This window comes from Indicator indicator, chromosome 22 (genome assembly GCF_027791375.1).
Source record: "Indicator indicator isolate 239-I01 chromosome 22, UM_Iind_1.1, whole genome shotgun sequence".
Classification (NCBI taxonomy): Eukaryota; Metazoa; Chordata; class Aves; order Piciformes; family Indicatoridae; genus Indicator; species Indicator indicator.
Genome location: NC_072031.1, coordinates 12,772,768 through 12,800,473, shown reverse-complemented (window position 1 = coordinate 12,800,473; position 27,706 = coordinate 12,772,768). Strand labels below are relative to the sequence as shown.

At 44.4% G+C, this 27,706-nt stretch overlaps 1 protein-coding gene across 1 annotated transcript in view; it reads left to right on the top strand.

The window, feature by feature from the left end:
- Positions 1 to 1,950: 1,950 nt before the first annotated feature.
- The window catches only part of TTYH3 (tweety family member 3), a 77,195-nt gene continuing 51,439 nt past the window's right edge, over positions 1,951 to 27,706 (top strand). Inside the window, exon 1 of the mRNA XM_054391041.1 lies at positions 1,951 to 2,073. Coding sequence (XP_054247016.1) covers positions 1,951 to 2,073 — 123 coding nt within the window. The remainder of the gene's footprint in view (positions 2,074 to 27,706) is intronic.

The window sequence follows — 27,706 nt, the reverse complement described above, 5'->3', positions numbered from 1 at the left end:
TATTTTTATACATTGAAGTTGTAACAGGAACAGCACAGCCTTTGTAATGAAAGGTTGGGCTGGATGATCTTTGAGATCTCTTCCACCCCAGATGTTTTCTGTGATTCTGTGAAATGAAGGAGCCTGGGATTGCTGCTGCTTAGTGTTGTTCTTTCTTTATTTTGCTATACTGTCCTAGAATTATCCAGAGTATTTATGTACTTACTGGTTTCTGACACCCCCTCGAGGACGTATGCTCCTATTTTTTTACCTTTAAAATCAGTTTGATTATGTTGTGTTTAGAAAGAAAGAGCTTTTCCCATGGTGTGAGGGTATAATCCTTGAGAAAGCTGTGTCTGAGTGGCTCTTTGGGGAGCTCAACACATGCAGTTATGTTATGCACATCTCTGGTTGTGTTTTGCACCAAATACGCTGGTGTTGCATTCACTGCTCTGATTTATACAAACATCAAACCAAGCTGACATTCCAGGTCTACTGAAGTTGGTGCAACAATGTAAGTGTTATCAGCAACAGTGTGGCCAGCAGGAGCAGGGAAGTGATTCTGTTCCTCTGACTCTATGGCTGGTGAGGCCACAGCTTGAACGCTGGGTTCAGTTCGGAGCTCCTCACTACAAGAAGGACATTGAGGTGCTGGAGCGTGTCCAGAGAAGGGCAACGAAACTGCTGAAGGGTCTGAAGCACAAGTCATATGAGGAGCAATTGAGGGAACTGGGATTGTTTAGTCTGAAGAAAAGGAGGCTGAGGGGAGACCTTATTACTCTCTACAACTACCTGAAAGGAGGCTGTAGTGAGGGTGGTGTTGGTTTTTTCTCCTATGTAACTAGCAATAGGGTGAGAGGAAATAATCTCAAGGTGCATGAGGGGAGGTTTAAATTGGATATTGGGAAAAATTTCTTGACTGAAAGAGTGGTCAGTCTCTGGAAGGGTCTGCCTAGGAAGGTAGTGGAGTTACCATCCCTGGAGGTGTTCAAAAGAGCTGTAGCCACGGCACTTGAGGACATGGTTTAAGTGTGCATGGTGGTGTTGGGTTCCCATTTGGACTTGACCTTTGAGGTCTTTTCCACCCTTTGTGATTCTAATTGGCTTTAGGTCAGGATCTGGAAAAGCCCAAACCTTTGCCTGCAGAGAGAATGGCAGAAGCTAAACCCTGTCTCCCTGAAATAGGTGAAGCTTTGGCACACTTGAAAATCACAAGGGGCCTATCTGCATGCTTAGTCACCTTGGTGCTTCTAGAATTTTCCCCTGGCTTTTGGAAAACCCAAGGCAGGCTGGGGAACAAGTAGCAAGACAGTGTCATGGAAACACGTGTGTCGCACAAAGTGTGTCACCTCGGGTGAACACATTGGTGTTCGAAGACCTGGGAACTGCACTTTCCTCAGGCACGTGAAGTGCATTTTGGGGTTATTTTGTGGGGAAAGGTGCTGGTACCAGCGAAGGGGAGATTGTTTGACGCCCTGTGTGGGACGTCCACCCTGGGCAAACAGGCCACCATGTGCCGAAGCACCCTGTTCCTGCACGACTCTTAAGCGGTCAAAGCGCGGCTGCTGCCCGGGCTGCCGAAGGGCAGGATACCCTAGAGAGCTGGGGCATGAAGGTAACCCCGACCTGGCCTGGCCAGGAAGCCGCCGTCCCGCTTCCTCCCGCGGGCACCTGAACCACGGTGCCGAGGGAGCCCTTAGGGGCTGGGGCGGGGCGGGCCGCGGCGGCGCCAATGGGAGCGGGCGGGCGGTGCCGGGCGCGGAGGAGGTGGTGGAGCCTCTCGGCGAACAAAGAGGGAGCGAACGGCGCGGCGGGAGGGAGGAGGCGGAGGCGGGTGTTGCCGGCCATGCGGGGCCGCCAGCTGCGGAGCGGGTGAAGAGAGAGAGCGAGAGGGGAGAGGCGAACGAGCAGGGCGGACGGCGGCGCTCCATGGCCGGCGGCTTGGGGTGAGGTGGAGCGGCGCGGCCGGGCATGGCGGGCGTCAGTTACTCGCCGCCCTGGTGGGTGAGCCTCCTGCACCGTCTGCCGCACCTCAGCCTGCGCTGGGAGCTCACCGCCGCCGACTTCCGACCGCACGACGCTGAGTACCAGCAGGTGGGTCCCGGCACGAGGGCTCTGTGTGTATGTGCGTGGGGCTATGTCCCGCGTGGGATCCCCTCGCAGCCCGAGCAGGAGGTGTTAGGAGCTGGGGGCGCGGAGTGGGTTCGGGTCGCCTCGGGGAGTTCGGAGGAGAAGCGGGGACAGCTCTCAGCTGGGGCTTCTCGGATGGGTGTCTGTGGGGGCCATGTTTCCCCGTGCCGTGTGATGTGTGCCCTTCCACCGGGGAGGCAGGTGGGGGGCTGCTGCCCAGCTAGGTCGGCGTGCGGGAGTCTTGCTGGCCTGGGGGCAGGAGGCTATTGCCCCTCGGCGGGGCAAGCAGGATCCCCCAGCGCTTCCAGCTTGCTGGAAACGCAAGTTCTTCGTGGGAGAGGGGGAAATGATACCTTGCAACGGGAAGCAGGAGGCAGCCCTGGCCCAGTGCCCTCGCCGGGTCCCTGCTCTGCTGCAGACTGCTCTGTCCCTGTGAAGGCACAATCCTGACCTGATGCCCCCGTCCGGGTCATAACCGCGCATCGCCGAGGATAACGGCTCTGCCCAGTGCACAGACTATCCATCCCGCCAGTCCCCCACCGTCGAGACCTGCAGAGAGGCCAGCGGTGCCTTCCCAAAAGCCACTAAGTGCCTGATGGAAAGCAGATGACTTAATGCATGAGAGCAGCATTAGCATCAAATGCACGGGAAGATGCTTGCAGAACATTTGTGTGCCACTATTTTTTTTTTTTTTTTAATGCTGGTTACCCTGCATCCTGTGCTTGGTTGGCTAGGCATATAATTAAAAATGATTGTGGAGTGAATCTGTGTGCTCTAACATCTGTGTTCTCTGCTGTCATCTTGGAACAGAGCTGCAGTGACTCTGCTGCCTCGTTTTGCCACGGTCTCTGGTTTTGAAAACACCATTTTGCTTTTTCCAACATACTTGCAGTGTCCTATATACACAGCCTGCTACCATGCACATGGGCAGAAAGGCCAGGGCACCTGAGTGGTGCTTGTTTATCCTGCAAGTAAAAGGTATTAAAAACACTTCAGGAAGCAGTATGTTTTGGCTTTTTGTTTTAAACATATGAACAGATCTGTGGGTTGAAGCCACAGCAAAATGTGAGAGATGTATTTAAAGAGCCATGAGTGGATACAAAGAAACGTATGTAAACCTGTAAACAAAACTGACATTTGACCTAACTTTCACATTCGGGACTTCAATTTGTTAATTTGTTGAAGTTCCCTTGGTTTAGCAGAGTTCAAGATGGCCACACACAGATGTAACAGTGTACAGCAGATGAACTGTATTTCCATGACCTCAGAGGGTAGCAGCCTTTAAAATAAGGCATACGAGATGCTGAAGATCAGAAGTTGAGAGTTCATGGAAAGATGTTCTTGAGAGTGTGTTATCATGAAACAAGCACTCGTTGACCTTTGAATAGGCAGCACATGTACTGGTACGTTTTCACTTGAATTCCTTAAAAGCATTCCTCACAACAAGTCTGGGGTTGTGTTCTTTTGTCAGATAATTTTTCCATGGTAATCATATTCCAGCTTAAAGCCTTCTGCTGTTCTCCCCCTGTCTAGCTGCCTCCCTCCCTTGGTGATGTTAAGGACCTCTTGCACAGCAGTAGATGGCCTTTTAAGTCTTGACATCACCTCGCAAGAAAATGCCTTATCAAATCCAAACCTGAAGGTCTGGATTACTGAAGTGTCTGTCATCAGGAGAACAATTTGAGCAGCAGCAGCCTGGCTGGTTTTGGTCTTGGTGATGGATAGCAAGCAGGCTCCAGCAAGGCAGCCCTGTGTTATCGGTGTCGCTGGTTATATAACGAAGCTGCTGTGCCTCTGCAAATTGACTCTGGAGTTCATAGCCACGTAGATTAATTCTAATGCAGTGAAACAGGGAAACTTAATCCAGGAGTGGGAACTGTAATGCTGAATGCTCTCTCATGCTTTAAATAGTTCTGAAGGCCTTTTTTGAATTCTAGCTTTTGCTATTAGCTTTGTTATCGAATTTGTGTCTCTTGCTTTGTTTGCAGCCTGTGCTGTCATAGCCTCCTCTCTTCTTTAACAACCTTTCATATTTAGCAGATGAGGTTGTAATGCACCCTGGAAATAAGAAACTCCATTAAAAAAAAAGATAAATCTTGCATATTTTTCTTTTCTTTGTAGATTTCATTGGCACAAATTGTGTGTATTTCTGTCTTCTGTTCCATCAGTGGTTGATAGCTTGGTTCTCAAGTATAAGCTGTTTAACTGCACGCTGCACTTGAGTTCTCCAGTAGGCTGAAGGAAGGACAGTGGGAGATGTTAGCTGGGAGTTTATGGGGATGGGAAAGGACAGAGTATCCCTAGTTGTAGTAAGGAAGGATTACCTTTGCTAAACCAAAAATACCTTTGCATTTCCATGCCTTCAAGTCACTGGGTATCTAGACTGTTGTCATAAATAGGCATATAGCGGGGCCCAGTGTGCATTCTTACTCTGAACTGTTAAGAGGAAGGAAGCAACATATCCTTCCTGATTCTTCACTGCTTCTCTATAAAAGATTTCCTATCCCATGACCAAGGAAGAACATTGCTTTCCTTATAAAACTGTCTTCTTTAGTAACTTCTTAGCAAAGACCTACCTCTTTTGCATTTGTTTTGATAGTAGGCTTTGAACATGTGCATCAACTGAACCTTTATTCCACTTCAACCAAAAGCAAAATACAGTGGCTTGGATTTGAATGTTGTCTTGTCACTTGTTGCAGTGCCATGTGCTCCTGCAAGTGAGGAGGCTGCTGATTTAACAGGCTTTCCACCTCTACCTAGCAAGGATTACTGTAATGCCCAAGCCACTATTCCACTGAAGCAGCAGACAGGCTATTGTCCCCTGAAACCTTTCTGAAGTGTGTGTAGCTCACAGATAAGCACATACCACTGCTCTTTGAAGTCTGGGTCTTTGTTTAGTCTTCGGGGACCCTAGATGATGGGAGAATATTTAGAAGAATGTAGATCTAATGGCTAACTCTGCTCTTCTGTCCTGTTAGTCCCTTTGGTCAGAGCAGGCAAGACACCCACTGTGTACTGGCCTGTCTCAAGGCAGCTGCATTCATTGTGTACCAACCTACAGGGCTTCCTGCTTTTGTCTGACAGCATGAGAAATACTTATGGCAATGCTGTTGCCAAGGGCTGAGATCAATGCAGCTGCAGGTTTTGGCTCTGTACCTTCTTCACCTGAGTCAGGCTCTAAAATGCTCTCTCTTGGCATTACTGATCTTCTCCCACAGCGTATCGTGTTGCATCAGGCTAGATCACTGTGTGCCAGTGTGGAGGAGCAGAACAGATCCTTCCCCTCTGGAATAGATTGGTTAAAAATGTATGTGTACACGTGTGTCCTTCAGGTGCTTTGCTGCCATCACAATGAGCTGTGGACAACAGCACAACTAGCTGCTGCTTTTTTTCTGGGGGAATGGAGGTGAGCTTCAGTGCACAATGAGCTGGGGTTGTGATCCTTCTCCAGAGGGTTTGGCATGCTGTTGAGTCATGTCAGAGCTGCCATCATGTGCTGCTTCCAGGACTTGCTCCATAGAGTCATCCCAGTAGAGGATCTTATCAGACCAGTTCTTTTCCTAATCCTCTGTGAATCATTTGGGTTGGAGATATCTTGATATGAACAGTTTTGTTCTGGCTGTATTCTCATCTGAGTCATACTGCAGTGCTCTGCAAAGCCTTTTCATTGTGAAGTGAGTCACAAACTCTGGAGTGAAGGGAATGTAAAAATGGAGCAAAGCTCATGTTCCTTCTGACAGCATCATGTTCATACTGGTTCTGATCTTTGTGCCTTTTCCTGCTAAACAAATGGTGGTCTTACCAGAGCTGCCTACTCACTTTTCAGTTCAGCTAATTGGGCTAGTGGGATGGTCCTGAGATTGCTGTTGTCAATAGTTTAATCTATTTAATAATGTAAGTACTTGTGACTGACTTAGTTGCATGGCACTGAATTCACTTTATTTCTCAGGGTAAAGTTGGTTAAGAGTCTTGAGGTTGCATGCAGATTACATGCTGGAAAGCAGCAGAAAAGCTGAATAGCTTTTTAATACAGCATAACAAGAGGCAATGAAATATCTGCTTGAGTCAGGGTGCCTTTGGTACTGACAACACTTTATTGTAGCTCTTAAGTCTCACCGTGTGCTGAGAAGTGTACAATAAACAGTGGAGAAGAAGGAAAGAGGCTGCAAAAGCTAAGCTGCAGCTGCAGAGCACCTTGACTTGAGTTTCTGCTTAATTGCTGGGAAATGGCAGTGCTGACCCAAATCTGTGTGAATGCATGGTTTGTGTGTGAATCAGGCTAGAATAAACCAAAATGCTCCAGCATCTTTGAAACTCTTTCCTTGCACGATTCTCCTGCCTTTTCTGCCAGAGTCAGAGCTGCAACTGCACAGATAGTAGGTGTGATGGCAACTGTATCTGCTTTGGAAAAAGGCTGGGTGATTGATTCATACCATTTAAGATGCAGAACCATGCTAAAGAAAGCACTGATAACAACAGTATGCTCTAGTCCTTGGTTTTGATCTGGTCTCCTTAGTGTTGTCACCCAGGAGTTTCCTATCGTACATCTCTCGGTGCTTTTGTGTTGGATCATTCCTTTGCTACTGCTGTGTGCCAAGGAGGAAAGGTGCTGTGGAGGGATCCAGCAGGGAAGGCTGCTGTGTAAGCCAAATGATGCTTCATTTTTTTTTGAGCTTGCAGACTTTAATCCAAAGGATGTGTTTTTGAACCTGTAGGCTCAGATTCAGCAAGGAATTCATTCTGTCAGGTATTTTCTGGCGTTGTTAGGCTGTTTCCCCACACATAACAGTTAATGTTGTCTTTGGAAGTATTCCTTGGCTGGAGAAACATGATGGAACCTAAACTGCCAAAAAACTTGGATTAGAGAGATTGTTTTAGAACTTCCTCTACTGTACTGGCATCTTATTTCAATTCTGAAACCAAGAGTCTTTCTGCAAATTGGAAACATGTGTATTAGTCAAGTAGGATGACGTGGGGTTTTTTTGTCTAGTTGGCTCAGATTCAGAGGGTAATGTGCCTTTCTTTAAGGGGTTAGGCTGAAGGCTTCTTTCAAGAATAAATGGACTCCTTCCAAGGTCTGATCAGTTATCCTGCTGTAGCACTACTTCACTCATATTTCCAGAAAGGTTAGGTGACCCCAGTTAGTAGAATCCAACGTTTTCTAATTAAATTGAAGTTGCTTTTAGGTTTTTAAGAACCTTATCAGCAAGCTGGTGTTGCAGTCTGACTCCTTCATTCTGTGTTTGATCTGGAAGAGCCTTTACTGGAGAAGTTCAGCGTGATGAATAACTAAAAATGTCGAATCAAGACATTTTTTGATGGTTGATTTTCTATCAAAGGTAGTCATACAATGGGCTCTGTTGGCCATACATCCAGTCATGCAGGAACATATGGTATACAGACAGGAAAAAAGTCAACCTTTGCCAACTTTCTGTCTGCAGCCTTACTTTTTTTGCTGACCCATGCTGTGCAGATGGTGTCCTGAGAATTGACAGTTTCTGGAAACCTTGACTGTAGTTTACCTTATTCTCATTAAAAAAAAAAGAAAAAAAAGGGTAACTATTGTGAACAGATGGTGTTAGCAGAGCGGAGTACACACAGGGATAAAAGGTAACTTGGAGAAATGTGAAACACATTTTGGAGGGAGGAGGAAAGGAGATGCAAGTGAGTGTGCCAAGATGTAAACCATGATTGCTTCATCTGCATGGAATCCTAGAAGTACCCTGCACAGAGAAGCTACAATTGCCAGGCTTGGTGGTCTTCCTAGTCTTGGGAAACCTCTATGCAGCATGTGTTGTTCTGAAGGTATCAATGCTGGTCTTAGCTGGAAGAGCAGAACCAGAGTTAAAAGCATCAGGCTGGTCAGATAGTGGCCAGCCATTGGCATCTTGGTGATTCTGCACCAAAACAATGTTTATCCTCTTAAAAATCCTCTCATTTTTTTTCCTACATCAGTATAACAGCTCGTGTTGCCTGGTTTAGATTTAAGTATTTATGAAGTAAATCTTGGGTAATGCAGCTCTGAGTGCTGCCTGTATCTTGTACTTACCTGTGTGCACACTAGTGGTTTTTGATTTGGAGTAGCTAATATTCAAGAACCTCACATTTTTCATTTGCTTTGGAAAAAAGGGAGTCTAAACAGGAACTGAAAGTGCAGATGAGGGTCTCTAACCTTCAGTTTGCCTCCGAAATGATGTAGCTACTTAGGAAGCTTATCTTGGTGTCCAGCTGCAAAGCCTAATCACTGGCATTCTTGAGAAAGGACTATGCAGAATCAGTTCAGTTTTACTGTGTCTTCCTTTTTTATTTCTGTTTTTCCTTCTTCCCAGTTCTTAATGCCTTCTTGAGCAGAGGAAGAGCCACACTTCAGGTTAACAAAAAGCTTTTGTTTAAATGTTGATCCAATAAAACAAGCAGTCTTTCAAGCAGCTGCTGGTGTGGATTTTTACTGCTCTGTATTTTTCATTATTAGGGAAAGTGAGAAATTCTCACCCAGAGGAACATATCCCATTAGGCATGACTCTGGAGATTAAGGGTAGCAAGTCAGGTGCTTTCTTCTGACTTAATCCCAAGGCTTTGAATGTGGATTAAGGAGCTGTGCCACAAACTGTCTTGATCTCTTACTTATATTTTGGGATTAGATTTATTTTTGAACCTGTAAACAAAAAAAGAGACAAAAACCCAAAACAAAACCAACCCCCCCGCCCCGAAACAAAGCAAAAAAACCCAAAACAAATCAGTCAAATGAGGCTGAGACAGACAAACATTATTGGCCTTTATTACATCACGTTTCTTGACCTACATGTCTTCAGGACAGACAGTTGGATGGACAAGCACCCAACAATTCCATTTTTTTTCTTTTCCCCTCCTCTTCATCATCACCTAAGACAAGGCTGATTTTACACCTCTTCTCCCAGCACACTTACTGATGGAAAGGCTGAAGTCCAGAATTGATGGTTCCTGCTATTCCCCTTGATGTGGTAAGACTGTGCTGTGGCAGAGCTTGCCCAGCCAGCTCTGTGCAATGCTTCTCTTCCTGTAAAGATCATTATGCTTGAAGACTGAGCAGTGATGGTTACTCTTCTGAAGTAATTCTTTGCTTTCTTTGATGTCAAGTGAATAGGCTTGGGTGGCTGCAAGCTAGCACTGAGTAAGATGGTGCTCACTTAATTTTCTTGTGATGGAGGAGAGTTAGCATCTCATTGGCAACTTAACCTCTTGATGACTGTCAGTTCTCCTCTGCTTTCTGTTTTATCTTTTAGTAGTAAACCTTCCACCAGTTACATTGAGATTTCCCATTCCCCTTGAGTGGGTAGGAGAACTTGGCTTGTTTTCAAGTCCCATTGCTGGGAAAAGGGACGAGATGTCTGGGAATTTAATTGCTCTGAGATTCAGATGAGACTTGAGTAACGTTGGGATATATCAGGATTACCTTCTCTACTGAACTTTAATTCCCACTTTTAAGGCATGGATAAGACTCAAAATACTCAGGGACATATTGATACATGCTGGAGAGTTGTCTCTAATAATAATAAAACCAAACCCTAGTAACCCTGCTCCTCTCTTAGCAAGGCTGCCTGTGCTTTATGGGACTGTCATCCTACCAGTTCTTTGTTTTAACTGGCAGTGATGATTAACAAGACAGGTGAGCTAAAGTCAAGGAGGATCAAGCTCATGCCAGATTTTGAGTTCTGCAGATGCATTTAGGTGACTATGAGGGGAAAAAAAAAAGCCATCATTGTTAGAAATCCTTCCCATTCCTCCACTTCAAGGGGTGACTGAGGCTATTGGTTGTATTGCAGTGGTGGAAAACCAGGAATTAATTCTGTTAATCATCAACCCAGGAAAAGCTTTTGCTGCATGATGAAAGGGTCTGCAGGTATCTAATGAACAGTCACTGTAGGGCAGCACCATCCCGATAGTGTTTTGTTTGTTTTTCATATGGGATGAACTAGGAGAGGGCAAAACACAGAGCACTTTCATGCTGCAGAGGTAATGAGCCACTTGTATTTTTCTGAGCCTGATCTTAGAACTGGGAGCTTTAGGGTTTGGTAAGCCACAAATGTGCATGTTCTTGCAGAGTAATCATTTGTGTGCTTAAGGCTGCAAGGGTATTCTCTTGTAAAAAAAAAAAGGGGGGAAAAAGTGGGTTAGCATGCAAGACATGGACACAGCAGTTGGTGTAAGTTGGTCACAGTACTTGTCCTGATTCCTTTCTCTAAACACTTGGCTATGAGGATAACATTTCTAGTAATGTCTGCTTTCACATGGTTATCAGGTTGCTTGCTTCAGCAGCTCTGATCTTTGCCAGACTTCTTTTAAGTTATTATTTTAACAAATGAGCATTTCTTGGTCAATAGTAAGAGCAACAGTGAAACCAGCCAGGAGAGAGAGCCGACCCTCCCCTTAAACTGGAGCTGCACACTCAGGTTGTGATTTCCTTGGTCAGTGCTAAATGCTTTTTCTGGCTGATAAACCTCAGAACGGTGCCACACGTGCGTGTGCGTGAAAGCCCTTTGCAGTGTGAAATTAGGGATGAAAGATATTGCTAATCAGTCCTAACAATGCCAGACTTATTCCTGGGCAAGGGGAAAGGGAATGTGGGGAATGGATGTTTCACGAATGTATAACACACTCAGGCATGTTGTTATGCCAGTGTTGGTGTCTGTGCATGGGCACCCTTTTCAGCCTGTGAAATGCTGCTGTTCATGCAGAGAATTTCAACAAGCCTTCTATTCAACACTGAAATTCAAAATAATGCCAAAATCCAAATGGAGGCACTTCAGTTGCATAATAGTGTCTGTTACAAGGAGGACTTGGTGCAGGAGCTGATGTAATGCTCCTTAAGATAAGGCCCAGGCTGGGGGGGATAGAGGAAAGAGGATGTTGGTGAAGGAACCATTAAGAGCATTGGTAATGGTATCAAAGCTATCCATAGGGTGTTAATTAGAAAACCTGAAGACTTGCATAGTTGATTGGGTTACAACTGTACATGGGGAAGAAATGGCTCATAGCTTAGTGCTACCTGCTTTCTCTGATGATTCTAATTGCTTTGGTGTTGAATAGCAGACTCTGAGTGCTGTGGTGGGCAGAGTATGACCTCACCATACTTCATGCTGTTTTCTGGGGGCAAACTTTCTTGAGTTTAGCAGTGCACTCAAGTTCCTGTGGCTGATAAACTGGTCATTTTGCTCCTTGCTTTAGCAGCTAAGATTTATTCAGTCAACCAAAGAGGTGCTTTCTATTGCATTGCTGGAATTGCAACATTTTGCATCTGGGCTGTGCCTGTAGCTTTGCTGTTTAAGTGCTAGTCCTAACAGATATGTTACTGCTTTGAGGCCTCTGGCAGTTTGTTGCTCTCCTTCCTCCCTAAGCTTATGTTTAGCATCTGCTTATTTCCTTCACTTTAGGAATAGTCCTTTTTTATGTTGCTTCCTTGTTTCAAGTGCCTCTGTAGTATCTTCTCGGACTGGCATGGTCAGAGGGGTGGTATATGATTGCTGTCTCTTGTATGGCCCCCTCCATCCCCTTTCTCCCTTGTTTTACAGTATTCTCTCCAGGAAATGCTGAGAAAGTTGAGAGTAATGGAATTCATGAAATTCAAGCTGTGCTTCAATGAAAACGTGTTTTCAATTTCTGCCTCCTTGGGAGCCTGAGACTGAACTGTAATTGTTGGCGCTGGGTGGGGGCTGGGGCTGTGGATGAATGAAAGCGGTGGAGTCAGCGCTCTGCAGAGCCTCTCGCCCAGCATCTCACCACTGCTCAGCATTCAAAGGCTGGTGTGTGCTTTGTGGCAGCTTCAGGAAGCATTTTGGTATTCAGCTGTCCAAAAGGCCCAAGCGTTTTCCTGCTGGGATGGATCTGGCTGTCGGGGTCTGAATGACAGTGACAGGTTGGAGAGGGACGTGATGGGGGAATCATCAGCTGGAGGTGCTTTACTCTCCCTCCCCCCCAACTCTTGATCCTGCTCATGCTGTCCTTTGAGTGCCCTGCTACTGATTAAGGGTGAGAATTATAATGGTGACTCAAAAGCCTTTGGTAAAACTCGTTAATTCATTCCTCCTTTAATTAGACATCCAGCCATGGGCTTATAATTTTCAGAGCCTAGGAACATCTGCAGCAGTTGTAAGCTGTACAGAAATTGCAGAAAAGAATGGATTTTTGACAGATGCAGGGGTGGTGGCACTTGGCTTGTGTTTTGGTGAGGAAAGTGGAAAGGCATAGAAATGAAGGCACTAGCTGAGAGTGTGGAGTGGCTGACCTCTGGCTGAATCTTGCCTCTTGGTGTTGAACTAAGAGGAAAGGGTGGAGTTAGCCTTCTTATAAATACTTAATTTTTTTTTCTTCTGGGAGGTATAACAGTGTAGCTTTCAAGGAGAGAAAAGAGGAAGGAGAATCTAATGAGAAGTTATGCAAACATCTTTTCTTATAACTTTAGCAGCTGAGGCAGTTTTACTGTTTGGGCTAAGAGTGTACCAGGAGCAGTTGCAGGGTTTGCAAACAGTGCCTGTTTTGCTGTAGGGAATGGCCGAGTGTTCTACAACAAAAATGATCAGTTACTCTTTTTTTTTTTTTTTTTTTTTTGAGTCTTCTAGGGGGAAATAAATCAATAGTAAACTTCCATTATTTTGTAATCTCTTCTTGTTTCTGAAATACGAAAGAAGGTAATTTTCAGAACTAATTTGTGTGAGTGACCCATGCCAACAGCTGGCTAGGGACTTCTGAGAGAAGTTTGTGCTACTTCTGGTATCTTTGAAGCAGTTGTGATTTATATTTTTTTTTTCCTTCAGAAGGAGAACTAGAGGGAAGGCTGAGAGGACTTCAGGGAAGGACTTATTTCTACCCTATTGCAACTCTACTTGTAGTTATGATCACGGTGAATACAATGGGAAACCCTGAAAACATGATCTCCACTTAGCTCTGAACTGACAGGCTGTCAAGTGCAAGTGCTACCAAAAGGTTCAGACCTGGTAGAAGGCTAGGGAAGGAGATAGCTTGCTGTCACTGTGCTGGGAAGATCAGATTAAAAAGATAGGTTTGCCTCTTTTTCTTGTTTTTTTTTCCTGTAGGATTTGAACTTCAATATGGTTAGGCTGAACTTGTTGTGTTCAGTTCTGAGACCCTCAAGAAAGACATTGAGGTGCTGGAGCCTGTCTGAAGAAGAGCAACTAAGCTGGCAAAAGCCCTTGAACACAAGTCTTACAAGGAACAGCTGAGGGAACTGGGATTGTTTAGTCTTCAGAAGAGGAGACTGAGGGGAGACCTCATTGCCCTCTACAACTACCTCAAAGGAGGTTGGAGTGACGTGGGGGTCGGTCTCTTCTCACGTGCAACGAGTGACAGGACAAGGGGAAACAATCTCAAGTTGTGCTGGGGAGGTTCAGGTTGGATACTGGAAAAATTTCTTCACAGAAAGAGTTATCAGTCATTGGAACAGGCTGCCCAGGGAAGTGGTGGAGTCACCATCCCTAGAAGTATTTAAAAGATGCACGGATGTGGTGCTTTGGGACATGGTGTAGTGGTAGTGGCTTAGCAGCAGGGGTGGGATTGCAAGCTCTAGGTGGGCAGTTGGACTTATCTTGAAAGTCTCTTCCAGCCTCAACAGTTCTATGGTTCTGTGGAGTGTCGTGGTCTCGAGTAAATGGGAGCTATTGCACAAGGCTAAAGATTCTTCTAGTCAATGGCAGGTGTTAATGTTCATGCTCCCTTAAGAGGAAAATCGTTTCAGTTGTAGTAGGTGGCAGGAAAAAGTGGATCAGTTGTGTTTGGGGTCTTTTTCTGTCTGGATTTTAGTGGAAAGCACAGACAGCACATCCAGTGAGGATGGAATGATTTGCTTGACACTTCTCCTGTAGCTAAACAGAAGTCTTTACTTTGGACGCAAGTGCTATTTTAAAAGTGCAGGTACAGCTTCCCTCATGCTTTTAGTATTTCACAATGTGACTAATGTCTTCTGTTTGTCCTTCTTGTCCTCTCCTTGTGCAGTCCTTGAGTTATTGTTGTCTTATAAGACTGAGAAGTGCATAGAGCTTGGGTAGGACAGGGTTTCACTCCTGGTCTCTGAGGTCAAATACTCTGGATCAGAGGTTGTTCCTTATAGATATCCATAATTCTTACAGCTTAGACCACAAATGTTTAACCAACCTGAATGGACAAATTGGTGGAAGCAAAAAATTTACAAGGCTAAAAGAAAACTCTTTCATTCTCATAAGTATGGACAGATAAAGATCTTGGTAAAGTTCTTGGCTGGTCTCAGAGACCATGTTCTGGGGCAGGTTGAGTGTTCCAACAGTGAATCTCTTGATCACTTCGGGGGTTATTTTTTTTGAGCTTTTACATCCTGACCTGCTGCAAGTTGAAATCTCTTCAAACAGAAGGTCTTCAAAAGCATTTTAAACGCTTTAGTGTTAAAGGGTAAACTAAAGGTGATGAATATAAAATATGTCCAGTTCTGCTGTAAAAATTCTCTGGGTGGGCAAGCCGTACCCTGGGACGTGCTTCCAATGCCTGTGTGTTAGCAGGCAGCTCCCAGAGAAGCCCTGTGAGTGAGAGTAGATGCTGGGAGGATTTTGCTGAGGTGTAAATAACAGGGTTGGACAGTTTATGCTGGCTCTGCTGTTTTTATTAGTGCAGCTTAGCTTTCGCCTCAGGCATCATGGAGGTTATGGGAGAAGAAGGAAGGGACAAGCTGTGAACTTGCCTCCTCTCCCAGCAGAAGATGATGAAGTGTGGGGATCTTGTTACCCTAATCCCCCCTTGGCTTGTTAATTCTTCTTGTCCCTGAACTGTATCTTAAGTCTGAAATTCTTCCTGACACAACTGCTCACTGTGACACATGTGTGTCTCACTCCAATGCCCCTTCAACCTTGCTGGTGTTTGCATGGATTTTGTGGCAGCTGTTAAAATTCAGTTGGCAGCTAAAGTATTTCATTGCTGTTAATTTTGTTCTCGACAAAATGTTGCTTTGAGAGACTGCTGCTGGTCTTATTTCTGCTCCTAAATACATTCAATGGCCACTTGCTAGCTGTTGCACCTTCTGCCTGTGACTGACCCAGCTCCTAACGTGTCCCTAGTGCTGAAGAGGAATGCAGGTCCAAGTTTGTTTAGGAGGTAGATCAGAATCATTTTCTGCCAATGTCAGCTACACTTTGGCTTGGGAGGAGATGTCCCTCTTGCATCACAGCAGTGACATATCAAACAGGTGAAAGGTAGCTCTGCAAGTATAACCTAAAGGCAAGACTTTCAGCACTGACTTCATTAGTTTTGATTTACTTGCTGGCTTCACCGAGAGTCATCTTGAATATTTGAGGCAATAAATGAAATCTGAGATTCCAAAGAAAGCTTCAAGGACAGGCCTTGAATGCTCATCAAGTTTTGAGTTCAAACAAGGCATGTCTGTGTTTCTTTTCCCTTCCAAAGTGAAGTTTGCTGCTTGATGTCTGATGTAGTGAACACTGAGTTTTCCTCCACCTGTACCTGCAGGTGGGATCCACCAGCTGATTAATTCTTTACTTCCTACTCCCTTACACACCACCACTTCTTTGATGCTAAAATTAGTCTTATGCAATTTCCATCCTTGGGGGTGTACTGAACTGTCCTTTGAGGTCCTATTGCCTTCTGACAAGCCACTGGTCACTTCTCTTGGGAAAACAGAGCCTGAGTATTTTGAGCTGTGATAGATCCTGAGCTGTGATGTAGTCCTCAGCTTTGTTTTCAGTGAGGAATTCTTTTGTTTGCTTGTTTGTTTGTTTGTTTCTATTAGACATGTGAAGCAGACTGCTGTAAGGAAGTGTTACATGGTTAACTGCAAACTAGATAGTGAAAACTTTAAGTATACTGGGATAACAGTCTTGTTCTTGGTGCAGCTGTGGTTTGGATTGTGCAATGGCTCTTTGGGTTCTACTCTGGCATTTCTGTATCCCCTGATCTAGATATGTGTCTGATGGCTGAAACTCTGCTATAGGCCACGCAGAGTTCAGAGCCATCCATCCATCTCATCCTTTTGGGGAATGGCATTACCCATGGCATGTGAGCACCAATGCTACACTTGGGGTGCTGGCTCCTTGTACATTCCTGGCTTTAAAGATCTAGTACAAATCTTATGAAGAGAGACTGATGGAGCTGAGGCTGTTTAGTTTGCAAAAGAGGAGGCTGAGGGAAGACCTCATTGCTCCCTACAACTACCTGAAAGGAGGTTGTAGAGAGGCTGGTGCTGGTCTCTTCTCACAGGTAATTACTGATAGAACAAGAGGGAATGGTCTCAAGCTACAGCTAGATAGGTTTAGACTGGACATCAGGAAAAAAATCTCACCAAAGGAGTGGTCAGACATTGGAATGTGCTGCCCAGGGGAGGTGGTTGAGTCACCAGCCCTGGATGTGTTTAAAGGTTGTCTGGATGTGCTGCTTGGGGATATGGTTTAGCAGTGACCCTTGCAGAGTAGGGCTGTCGGTTGGACTTGGTGATCCTGAGGGTCTTTTCCAACCTGAATGTTTCTGTGATCTAAAGCTCCTCTAGATCTGCTGAGAGGGGGTGTAAGTAGGTAGGAAGGTGTCCTGTTTGATTCCCAGCTGCTTGCAAGGAATGGATTCCTTGGGCTATTAAGCTGCACTCGTAGCTGTCATGTACTTAAGTCTCAGGCAGCACCCAGCTAGTCCCCCCTATGCCTGTGCCCCTGGTGAAGAGGCTGCCAGGTGGGGTTACACATTGCAGGCACGCAGGCTGTCCTGCTCCGCTGGCTCAGCCCGGGGCAGCCATGCGTCTCAGCCACCGTGTCAGATCTGAGGCGCTCTGTCTCTCCTGCTTCTGCTTTCTGAATCCTTGCTCCAGAAAAAAGACAGTAAGCAACAAAAGGGCAGTTAGTTATGGAACTTGGCTATGTGATTTTGGTCACTTCTTTCGCCCTGATCCTTGCACTAAGGAGACGGGGTTTTGAGTGCAGGAAACCAGCCAGGAGCCTGGGAAAGTGGTTGGGATGGCAATGCTCAGCTGCAGGGCACTGCCTCAAATAATGAGAGTTGATGACAGGAAAATCTGATTTTTCTTTTCTTTTTTTTTTTTAGTGGAAAAATAAAAACGAAAACTTCATGCCATGCTATTTCTTATGGTCACATTCTGTGTCTGGAAGCTGCTGTTAAAGACACTATCATTACACGTGGGATTGCACTACCATGTCCTTAAATGTACGCAAAAACCTGCTCCTGTTCCTTCACTTATCCGTTTTCCACCTGAAGGTATAATGTAGTGACAATGCAATCACTTCTATAGCAATCAGCATGTCATAAACAGGATTATGGTGTGTAGTAGGGATGGAGGGCACATTTAGGAAGAAAGTACACCCTCATGTAAATACCCTCATTAATATGGAGCAAAGAAGAGCAAATACAGTGACACACAGGCAGAGAGCAGCATCCTGCCTCCCATGCTGTGTGACACCTTGGGACCATGTCACCAGGAGCACAGGGGAGGAGGAAGAGCACACATGCATGTGACATGAGATGTGTCCTTAAACTAATGCAACAGGGCCTTAAGAGGGTGGATCCTTGTTGGCAAGCCAAGGTAAACCCTACAAAGAGCCTGTTACTGATCTCAAGATGCAAGTGCAGCAGGCTTCTTTGTCTCAGCTAATGTGATTTAAACCTTGAAGGCACCAGGGACATACCGTATCCATCTTGCCTTCCTTCTTTCTATTCCCCATCAAGACCACCCTTACCCTCCAGTCTGGAGAAGGTGAGGTTTGTCTGCTGCACAGCAGTGCATTTTTTCCCCCCCTACTATTAGTGTCTGGAGAAGGAAATTAAAACCCTTTCTCTTTTTAGTAAAAACTCGAGCTGGCTGTTTTATTGTTAAAATTGATGGGAAGAACCAGCAAAATGAAAAGCTGCTCTCTTTAGCTCCTCCTGCAGTGAAGACTAGCAATGCCTTGTGATGTTCTTCTGCAGACCCATAAAGGAAAGAGCTACTTAACGTGCACACAGTTGCTGCCAGAGGTATCGTGGTGGGTTTTATACTGCATAGAGTTAAGTGAGAACAGTTACTGAATGCTTCCTAAGAGTGTCTGAGCAGATGCTCTGTTCTACTTTGTTCTGCAGTTTATGCACCACTTGCTTTCATTCAATAAAAAGCAACATGAAGACATGAGAGTTACTGCAGATATTTGCTTCGTGGCTTCAGGCTATCTTATCTTAGGGCTACTCAAAAGTTCTTTCTAGTGAATTGCTCTCACTTTTTGCAGTGTTTGGGTGATGTAACCAAAGGTTCGATTGCTTCAGTGAGTCCAAAGTGCTGCTTGGCTCTATCCCAGAAGCTTTAACACCTGCTGAAAGGGTGAAGAATTCCTGGCAACTGCTACCAGCCCTTAAGTGCTGTGAAAAGTCTCTTGTCAAAGATCCAGTTTTCTGTTATAGGTTGGGAGTCAGATAATGTTCCCTGCTAATCTAATGTGGTTTGTTGGAGCAGATCTAACTCTCTCTATTACTTTCCAACCTACTCTTCTCGTTGGTGTTTTGTTTTTTTCCAGCAAGCTGAGTTTGTGGCAAGGGATAGTGATCAGTAATGGTGATACAAAAGAGGTGACAGAGCTAAGGAGGGCATGGCTCTCCTCTTGAGCTTCAGAGAATCTGCAGTGAATGCATTTTTATTGCTAGTCCTGTGGTTAGTGAGGTCTGTCAGCCCCACTTGATTAGAGAGTGAGCTTCAGCAAGAAATACTGTGAGTCCTGCACTGGAGCTTAGTTTTCCCTTCTCTTTGTTCTTGATTAGGATGTGCTCTGAAAATAAGCTTATAAACAAAGCGTAAAATACCTATCTATAAAGAGTAGGAAGAAAAATTCCATTTAGGGAAGGGTGGAACTTATGTTTGAGATTTCAAGTGCTAGTTGAATGTCTCGTGCAACCTGGATTAAAAATATCTATAAAACAACTCAAACAAACAAACAAAAGATCTGCCTGGCTCCTTCTGGCATCTTTTGTGGGACAGTTCATACACAGCCTGGGGGGTTTCTGCTTAGACATTGGTGAATCCTGCTTTATGATAACCTTCCAAGCCAGGGAAATTGCTGATCTGCATGAGTAACAAGGTACTTGGTGCTTCAAGAAGAGCTGTTTTCAAATGCAACAGTTAACTGTGAACATCACTTTCAGTATTAACTCTGGCAGTTATTATAAAGCTAAGAAATGTGATTCAGCAGTCAAGAGAGCTGGCTGCAAGTCCATCCAGTCACAGCAGTGGACTGACAGACACTGAATTAAAAATAAACAAAGCAGGAGATGGTTGGCAAGTAGCAAATAAGTAACTAAGCACCAGTTCCTGGTGTAGATCTGATGAAACAACAAGCAGAGAAGGTGAGATCATGTATTTCCACATTCAGCACGGGGGAACTGGCTTGGTGGCAGCCCTATCAGCTGTTCTTAAGTAGCCAAATTTTAATTCACTTTTTTCTTTTTTAAGTTTCTGTAAGCACTCCCTGGTGTTTTGTTGTTGTTTAGTGGAAGTGGCCAACCTTGGTGACTTTACAAACATAGTGAAGTCGTTGTGAAGCATCACAGAGCATGTGTTGGATGGCTTGCCAAGCTGAAGATCAGAGCTAACCCCAAGGATGGTTCATAGCAGAAATGGGTTGCTGCTGAGTCGTCAATAGCTCTGGCCTGGACATTGAGAGGCTTGATAAATATCCCTTTTCCCAAGAGTTTTCAGGCCAGGAATCTATCCTAACTCTGTGTTGCTTCAAAGTACTCTAGCACATGAGTGTGTAATACTGCTGGCTGTTGCCCATTGGATTTCTTCTATCCTTTGCTGGATCCCTTCTGATTTCCAATTTGAATGCCAGAGGGATGTATCTAATCCCAGATGTGAGGTTAAACGCAAAACAGCAGAGTGCTCTTGGGTTTTCTTTCTGCAAGGTGTGAAGATGTTGGAGGACAAAGCCCTGTCCCTCACATGACCATGTGTAGACCTGGTGAACAGGGGGTGCTGTAGCCAGGTTCTTCAGCTGGTGCTGCTTGTGGCCCCTTCTGGAGTCCTGATGGTGGCTGCTTACTCAAGCACCAGATGCAGATGCCATGGGGGGAGGTGTGGGGGGAGGGTGTTCACAGTGGCTGTTCTGAGTCAAGAAGCCTTTCTCTTGAGGCATATTGGGTGGCTGTGCAAGCACTTTAGGCTTGGAACTGTTAAACTCTTCAGCTGTAGTGGTTTTGCTTTGTGATTTGTCAAGGATAGAGAGGATTCATCTTAAGCACTGGTTATGAATCTAAAGGTAGCATTGAAAAGAGACAGAAATACAGAGTATAGCCAGTAATTATGGTATAGCTAGCTAGAGACAAAATACAAAGAGGTTGCTGGGAAGCCTAGCTCAGGATTACACTGAGGGAACTATCAGCCAGTTTAGGATATGAAAGAAAACGCACTTCCTTCTTCTACTTTATAATTTTGTCCTCAGTGAGTAGTGCTGCTGCTGCTAGCTGAAGGAAGGCTTCAATGTGTTTTGAGGGTTTTATGTTTAAAGGTACAGGGCTACTGCCTAGTGGGGCTGCCCATGGGTGGAAGGATGCTTTCAAAATGCAGAAGTGCAGTGTTGAGATGAAGAGCCTTTTAGTGGGTGGAGAAATGGGGACAGTCTTTGTATCAACAGCAAATGTCCCAGGTGCCTTATATTCCTAATGAAATACATGGTGGAAAACTGCAAAGGGTAAGTTGATCACAAATGGGGAAACAAATTTGCTTTTAGCTTGTGAGGATCACTTTTTTTTCCTGGACAAAAAGTCAACATTGAATGCACCTCTTCATCAGTAGCAGCATGTAAATGATGCATTGAACTGTCCTAAAAGAAGAGGGTTGCCAGATGAAGGCATGCCAGGCTGCTGGCTTCCCTCTCTGGGCTTATCAGAAGTAACAATAGGAGGGGAGGTGATGCTGTTATCTCAGGGCTAACAGTGGTACTCCAGGCCCAGCTTTGGAGCAGCAGCCCCAAGTACTGAAGCATGCTTTCACAAACAGTTCAGCTAGCACCAGGGGCTGAGCTGGGCTGGCACATATTGACAAGGCATGGATCTAAGCAGCCAAAGCTCCAGCAGAGCATATGGTGTTTGCATTTCTGCCTCTAACACTGATCCAAGAAGTGCTCTGCTGAGAGGTAGATGCTTTGCTGTAGTTTCTTTCCCAGATGTAGCTGCTGTGAAAACAAATGGTGAAAGACTTTTTTCACAATGGCCCTTTCTATCCAGGGTGCTTCAGCGTTCACAGGTTACTGGATTAGCCTAACAGAGGTGGCTTTAAGCAATGCTGATAAGAGCAGAGTATTTCCTGCTTAAAATTATGACTGAGCCACTTATAATTCTGCTGTCTTGCACATTTTTCAATCACAGACTTAATAGGAAAGCTTTGGCTGTCTGAAGTGTCACCACTTCCTCTTTTGTATCTGTGAATTGCTGAAGGATTTGCTGGTGTCCAAGCCTGCAGCACACAGATTTGGGTTAGTGTTAGAAGAGGTCACTTTTTGTTTGGGGAACTGTAAAGCATTGCAAAATGTTTCCTTCCTTGTGCTGTGCTTAGAAAGACCAGGAAAATGTTTTTCTGAAGTCCAGTGTGGGTTTGGGTTTTTGTTTGGTTTTGGGGGGAGTTGGTTTGTTTGTTGTTTTTTTTGTTAGTTTGGGTTTGTTTGTTTTGTTGTTGGTTTTTTTTTCTGCAACATGCAGGTGTTTAGTCTCAAAGGGCCCAAGAGAAAGCTTACTGTTGTAACTTTCCTTGTAAGTTGGACAACAGTTTTGAAGGTGCTTAAAAAGCAACAACCTCCCCCCACACACACCCCTTAGTATTGTAGAAGTCCATGCAAACAAATTGACTTTAGGTTTGCCTGTTTGTAAGCTGAAAATCCAAGAAATATCATAGTTCTATGCAGCCCAGACCTCACTGCATGGTTTGCACTTGCTACCTGAATGTGTGAAGAACAAATCCATTTCTCTGCAGTGACAGATGTTTTGTTTTGCTGTTTGGTTCTTTTTTTTCGCAAACATCCACAAATTGTTTCTGCCAAGCAAGTCATGACTGATTTTTGAAATGTACATTGGAAATGGCTCTTGAATAACTCACAGGAGGAGGTGACAATGCACCTTCTGCTTAGTGCTGAGCCAGGTGTTTGGATTCTGTGACAAGCAGAGTTTGAATGCACTGGAAGGTGGCTGTGCTGCACAGTATCACAGAATGGTAAGCGTTGGAAGGGACCTCTGGAGACCATCTAGTCCAACTCCCTTCCCAAAGCAGGTTCACCTAGGGCAGGCCACACAGGAACAAATTCAGGCAGGTTTTGAAAGTCTCCAGAGATGGAGACTCTTTGCAGACAGCAGAGGTGGAGCATTGCTGCTGCTGGCAGTCCCTAAACCACCCAGAGGTCTAAGGTTGCAGGTACCCAGTTATTTGTTGATGAAATTACAAGTGAAGCAAAAAGTAAATAAAAGTTAGTACAAATCTCCAGAGGAAGTTGTGGTGAAGGTTGTGCAAGAGTGTGCAAGCTGTAATGCCAAGTTGTGATCAGAGGAAGGGGTCGTGTGCAGGGAGCAGGGTTGTGAGTTCTGGTATCATCTGTAGCAGTATGTTCAAATCTCATTTGTAGCTTTTTCTTCTCCATAGAAGTCTTTTTCACTTAATTTACCACGGAGCTGCAGCCTTGGAAAGCCAGATTATTTCTTAATGGCATCAAAGACTTCTGCTCCTGAACTCCCATGGAATGGCACTGCTGTGTCACTGCTGCAGTGCTAAGTCTTGTGTGCATTGGTGGAGCTGCTTCCAGCACCCATTTGGAGCAGATAGCTGCATGTTCCTTGTTGGATACAATTTCTGTACAAGAGAAAAAAGAATTATAGTACTGTGTCCTAACATACTGAACATGATTTAAAATTAGATTTGGGCTGTGGATGTTTGTCTGTGCTAGACCTCTTCAGGCAAGACCTCAGTGGGGAAATAATACAAAAACTCTGATTTCAGCTTTATGCCTTTTGTTTGTGTAAATGAGACCTAATCCTGAAGTCCTCCATGGGACATCCTAAAATCGATGAGACTCTTCCATCCCTAATAAGTTTGCAACTTCAGATCCTTTAATCATACCTATCTGAAGTGGAAGCTTGTGGTTCCTGAGGTAGGAGGGTAGCTGGAACACTGTGCACTCTGGAGCTCCTTGGTGATTAAATCAAGGAAAATGACCTAGTTGAAAACAGATTTCAAAAGCAGGACAGAGATATGTCTGATCCAGGTTATGGTGTAACTAGCCCTCTGGCCAGAAAAAAAAAGACAAGGCAGTCCTGCTAACTAGAGGCCAAGGTATTTGACCAGCTGCCCAGTGAACCAGGTCAAGCACACTGTCTCTTCTTGTCAGATGAGTTGTTGTAACCCTGTCCTGGCATAAATATGGGGCAGAAACCAAGTGCCTGTGCTCCACAGTGCTTCAGCACTAAGGGTTGGGTGGAATAGTACAGGATGCACAAAGCTTTGTGTTGGATCTCCCTTTTGGAATATTTTGGGGTGTTGAATCAGTAAGCAGAATTTAGGAACCAAATAAAAGGTTCCTGGCTGACTTCTGCCTTCATGTGATCCCACAGGTTTTTTTCCTAAAACATAGCTGCCTGGAAAAAGCACACTTCTGGGTTTAGTTTATAGTTGAGCTGTTTCCTGCCCTTTATGGCTACTTTCTGGCTTGGAGTCAGAAACAATGCTGAAAACTGATAGAACAAACCAACAAACCACTGTACCACTAGTGAAAGGAATTTGTAATATCATTTCATTTCTGCTTACTTTGTCACCTGCAGGATTTTAGCTGAGCTTGGAATATTCCTCTTCAAGCAGTGGTATCAACCTGTCCTTTTCAGAGCTTATTCTTCTTTTGTTTCTCTCTGCCTTGAAGACCACACACTCCAATGTCACTATAACTTTAGCTTCTCTCACACACAGAAACATTCAGGTTGGAAAATATCACCAAGTCCAACCGAGAACCCTATTCTACAAGGGTCACCCCTAAACCATCTTCCCAGGCACCACATCCAAACAACCTTTGAACACATCCAGGGTTGGTGACTCAACCACCTCCCTGGGCAGCTCATTCCAGTGCCTGACCACTCTTTCTGTGAAATTTTTTTTCTTAATGTCCAGTCCTAAACCTACTCAGTCGTAGCTTGAGGCCATTCCCTCTGGTGGTGGTATGGGCAGTCAGTGAGTTTTTTCACTTCTACAGCAGTAGATTATGTCTGATTGGCTGCTGTCTTTGGGTGGTGTGTGTGCATGTCCTCACCAAAGTGCACTGAACCTTTAGACAAGACCTGTGAAATCACACACAGCCCTGTTGCATTGACACTGGGGTGTCTGCAGTGGAGGAATGCCCCTCTGCAGCAGCACAAGCAGTCACACACACAACTGTTGTCACTAAACCCCTGCAGTTCAGCTGCGTGTCTGTAACGTAGCTACAGTTCCTACCACTCCTGCAAGTTCCTTTGTTGCAAGTCTGTCAGCAGTTTGAAGCCCTTTGCTGAGCTGTACTTCTTTGAAAGACTAATGAGGTTGAAAGCAAGATACAGAGCTGTGTGACTACTTTGGGCCCATCCATTCATCAGGGAAATTGTTTTCTAGTGCTGCATACTGATAGAAAGTGTCAAGCCTGATAAATATGCTCAAGCTTCTTCACTTCCTCATGCTCCCTAGACCCTAGTTTCTAGAAAGAATTGTTGATATGTAAAATGTTTGAGATACTCACTGGGGACCAAGCTGGAGTGGAGACAGGGCAGGATTATTTGAATTTTGAAAGTGGCTGGGCAAACAGTCAAACGAGCAAACAGTTTCTTTTGTTTTAGAAAGACTTTATTTAACAAAAAAAAAAAAAAAAAAAAAAAGGAGGGAACTCAACTTCATACATTGAAGTGTCTGGGAGGGAACATCCTTTCAGACATTTGGTGTGTTGGAGATAACAGCACCCTTCCTTTAATCAGTAGCCTTTTCCCAAGTGTTTTTTTAGTGCAGTGCCGAGTCAGTGAGTCTGGGCTTCTGGGCATCTTATTTCTGTGCTCTGGTTGAAATAGCTCTTCCTGCTGGAATCAAAGTCGGAAATGACCTGAGCTACACATGCTGAACAAGAGGAAGATGGGGAGTGGCTTGCTGGTTGGCTGGAAACTTGTTAGTTCTGTTTATCTCTTCAGTAGATTAGACATGATTACTTCTGAAATGTTAGGAATTTGACTAGTGGGAGCATTCACTCTCTTGTCGACTGTGGAAGTATGATGCTGGGGGAAAAGTGGTATTCCCCTTGTAAAACTTTAGTTGCAGTAAAATTTGTGACTAATCTGCGTCAGCCTTATTAGTTTGAATAAAGATTTCTACATGTGTGGTGTAGAAGAGAATAGGCAGCCAGATGTCAGCCCTGCACGGGGTATGGCTGGACTATCACATTGGTTTGCAATGTCACATTGGTCACATAGTATTTAAACACTACCCTGTTTTTCCTGGGCTTCATGGATGAAATCTTAACTTTAGAACTGAGAATCTCTTGAATAATATTTTTTCTTGCAATATTGGTATATGGGTCAATATTCAGAAGAGTTGTTTTACTTTGAAGATGGTAAGTTGTGTTGATACTTCTGAATGCTCTTATCTGAAGTGAATAAATAAAAAGAGATTCTTCTCTTAATTATTGAGGGAGTAAATCTCTCCTAATGCTTGCTAGGGAGTAACCAAAGGATCTAAATTGTGGCCATGGCTTAAAGTATATCTTCTCAGTTGGAATGGAGAAGAAAAAGGATGTGTCTGAAGGACAGATTGAAGTGGCCAACAAGTCTTAAATGTGAATTATGAGGTCTTCCTAAATGTAAATGCTTTGGCCTGGCAATCTATGAGTGCTTTTGTATTTGCTTTAAGATCACCACTTTCTTCAGACCAGCAGTAGTTCTCAGGGATAGTCATGTTTTCCAGAGGGAAAAACTTAGTTTGAAGAATGATTATAGGAATGGAATTCTGTGAGTAGCAGGTCTTTCCTATATCTGGTAGGAGAGCTTAGAGAAATCACTAAGGATATGAGCAAACAGGGCCAGAAGACTAAACCTAGTTTGTCTAGAGATCAGTTGCTCTCCTACAGGGAGCTAAGATGGTACTTGGTGCCTACAGCAATGAACTACATTAAATAAATCTGCTTGAGTCCTGGGACATCAGAGGCTTAGTTTAAGTTGACCTCCTGTGAAAGGACTTGAAAAGACAACCCTTGCAATTCAGCTCGTCCCACTTGATTAGATTTTATCTGGAGCTTGATTGAATTTGTGGACAAGATTATGAAAAGCAACATGACTGTCAATGAAGTGAGCAGTCTTTGAGGGGAAATATGCTAGTATCCCAGAGGGTAGAGCATTTAAGTTCAGTTATGAATATTAGAATTCCTTGATTTAGTTACAGATTTTTAATAGGACATTCTTGCTGCTGTGCTGTTAACGACAATAATTTAACACACATCTTATGTGCTGCTTTTTACCCTGGACTTGGTGTTCACTTGAGTCTGAAGTATCCTTAGAGTATTTTCTTCCCATCTTAGCTATTACCAAAGTGGTCTTAGCCCCTGGGATCATAGCTTTTTAGGGAAAAGCTGTGATCCCCAAGCACAGCAGCAAAAATAAACTTGCTTGTAAGAGGGTAGAGTTGCATCTGCTGAGCTTTGTTGCTCTTGAGGGTCAACTGGGATAGATGATGACCTCTGGGTAGCTTGTTTAAATAACACACATCAATGTTTGTGTAGTGGATATCAGCTGAACCCTTTAGAGGATATAAGGATGGCCTTTTTATAAGATTAGAGAAAAATGGAGGAAAACCTTTATCTTCCTCCTGCAGCTGGAGTAACACAAGTTTTGGAATCAGCAGTGCTGCCTACTCTTTCCTACTTTTGCTAGCTTTGCTGTAGTAAAAGCAGCCTACAGCTCGGAGACCACACCAGTGGCATGTTGAGTGGTTGCTTGAGCCCAGTGAGAACCAGCCTGTCCATCACAGCACCAAATTCTCACAACGTTTTTGTTGTTGGTGTTCTTGTTTTAACTTCTGTTGCTAAGCATTCAGTAGCAATGCTGGAGAAGAGGAAGATCTCGGACACGTTCATATACAGTGGCAGCTGTTAATGGGGGAACTAATACTTTGTCAACATTAGGGAGATGTTGCTTGTTGAAACAATGCCTTTTACCTCTTTTTTTTGCTGAAGACAAAGCAAGTTGATGGAAAAATAACAGTTTATAAGCTTGAGAACTGTGCCCTTACAAACCTTTTCGGCTGCTGTTGAGTAATGAAGAAATTCAGTCTTCAGCCATCAGCTTGTCCAATGTCTCCCCAGCTAGTTTTGCTGTATGCAACTCAGAAGAACTAACAAAAGATGTGCCAGATTTTCAAATTACTTTTTACTTTTAGTTCCTAAAAACTGTAAAAAAAGAAAAAAAATAATGTTTGTATTGAGTATGCTGGCAGGATCTACTGCTTCTTCCCACGACCCTCTCTTTTCAGAAAGGTGCTGTATTTCTTGGAGAATTGAGATGACCATAGCAGAAATGGCCACACGTGTGTGTGTGTGTGTGTGTGCAGGGAGTTTGTGGGGTTTGTCTT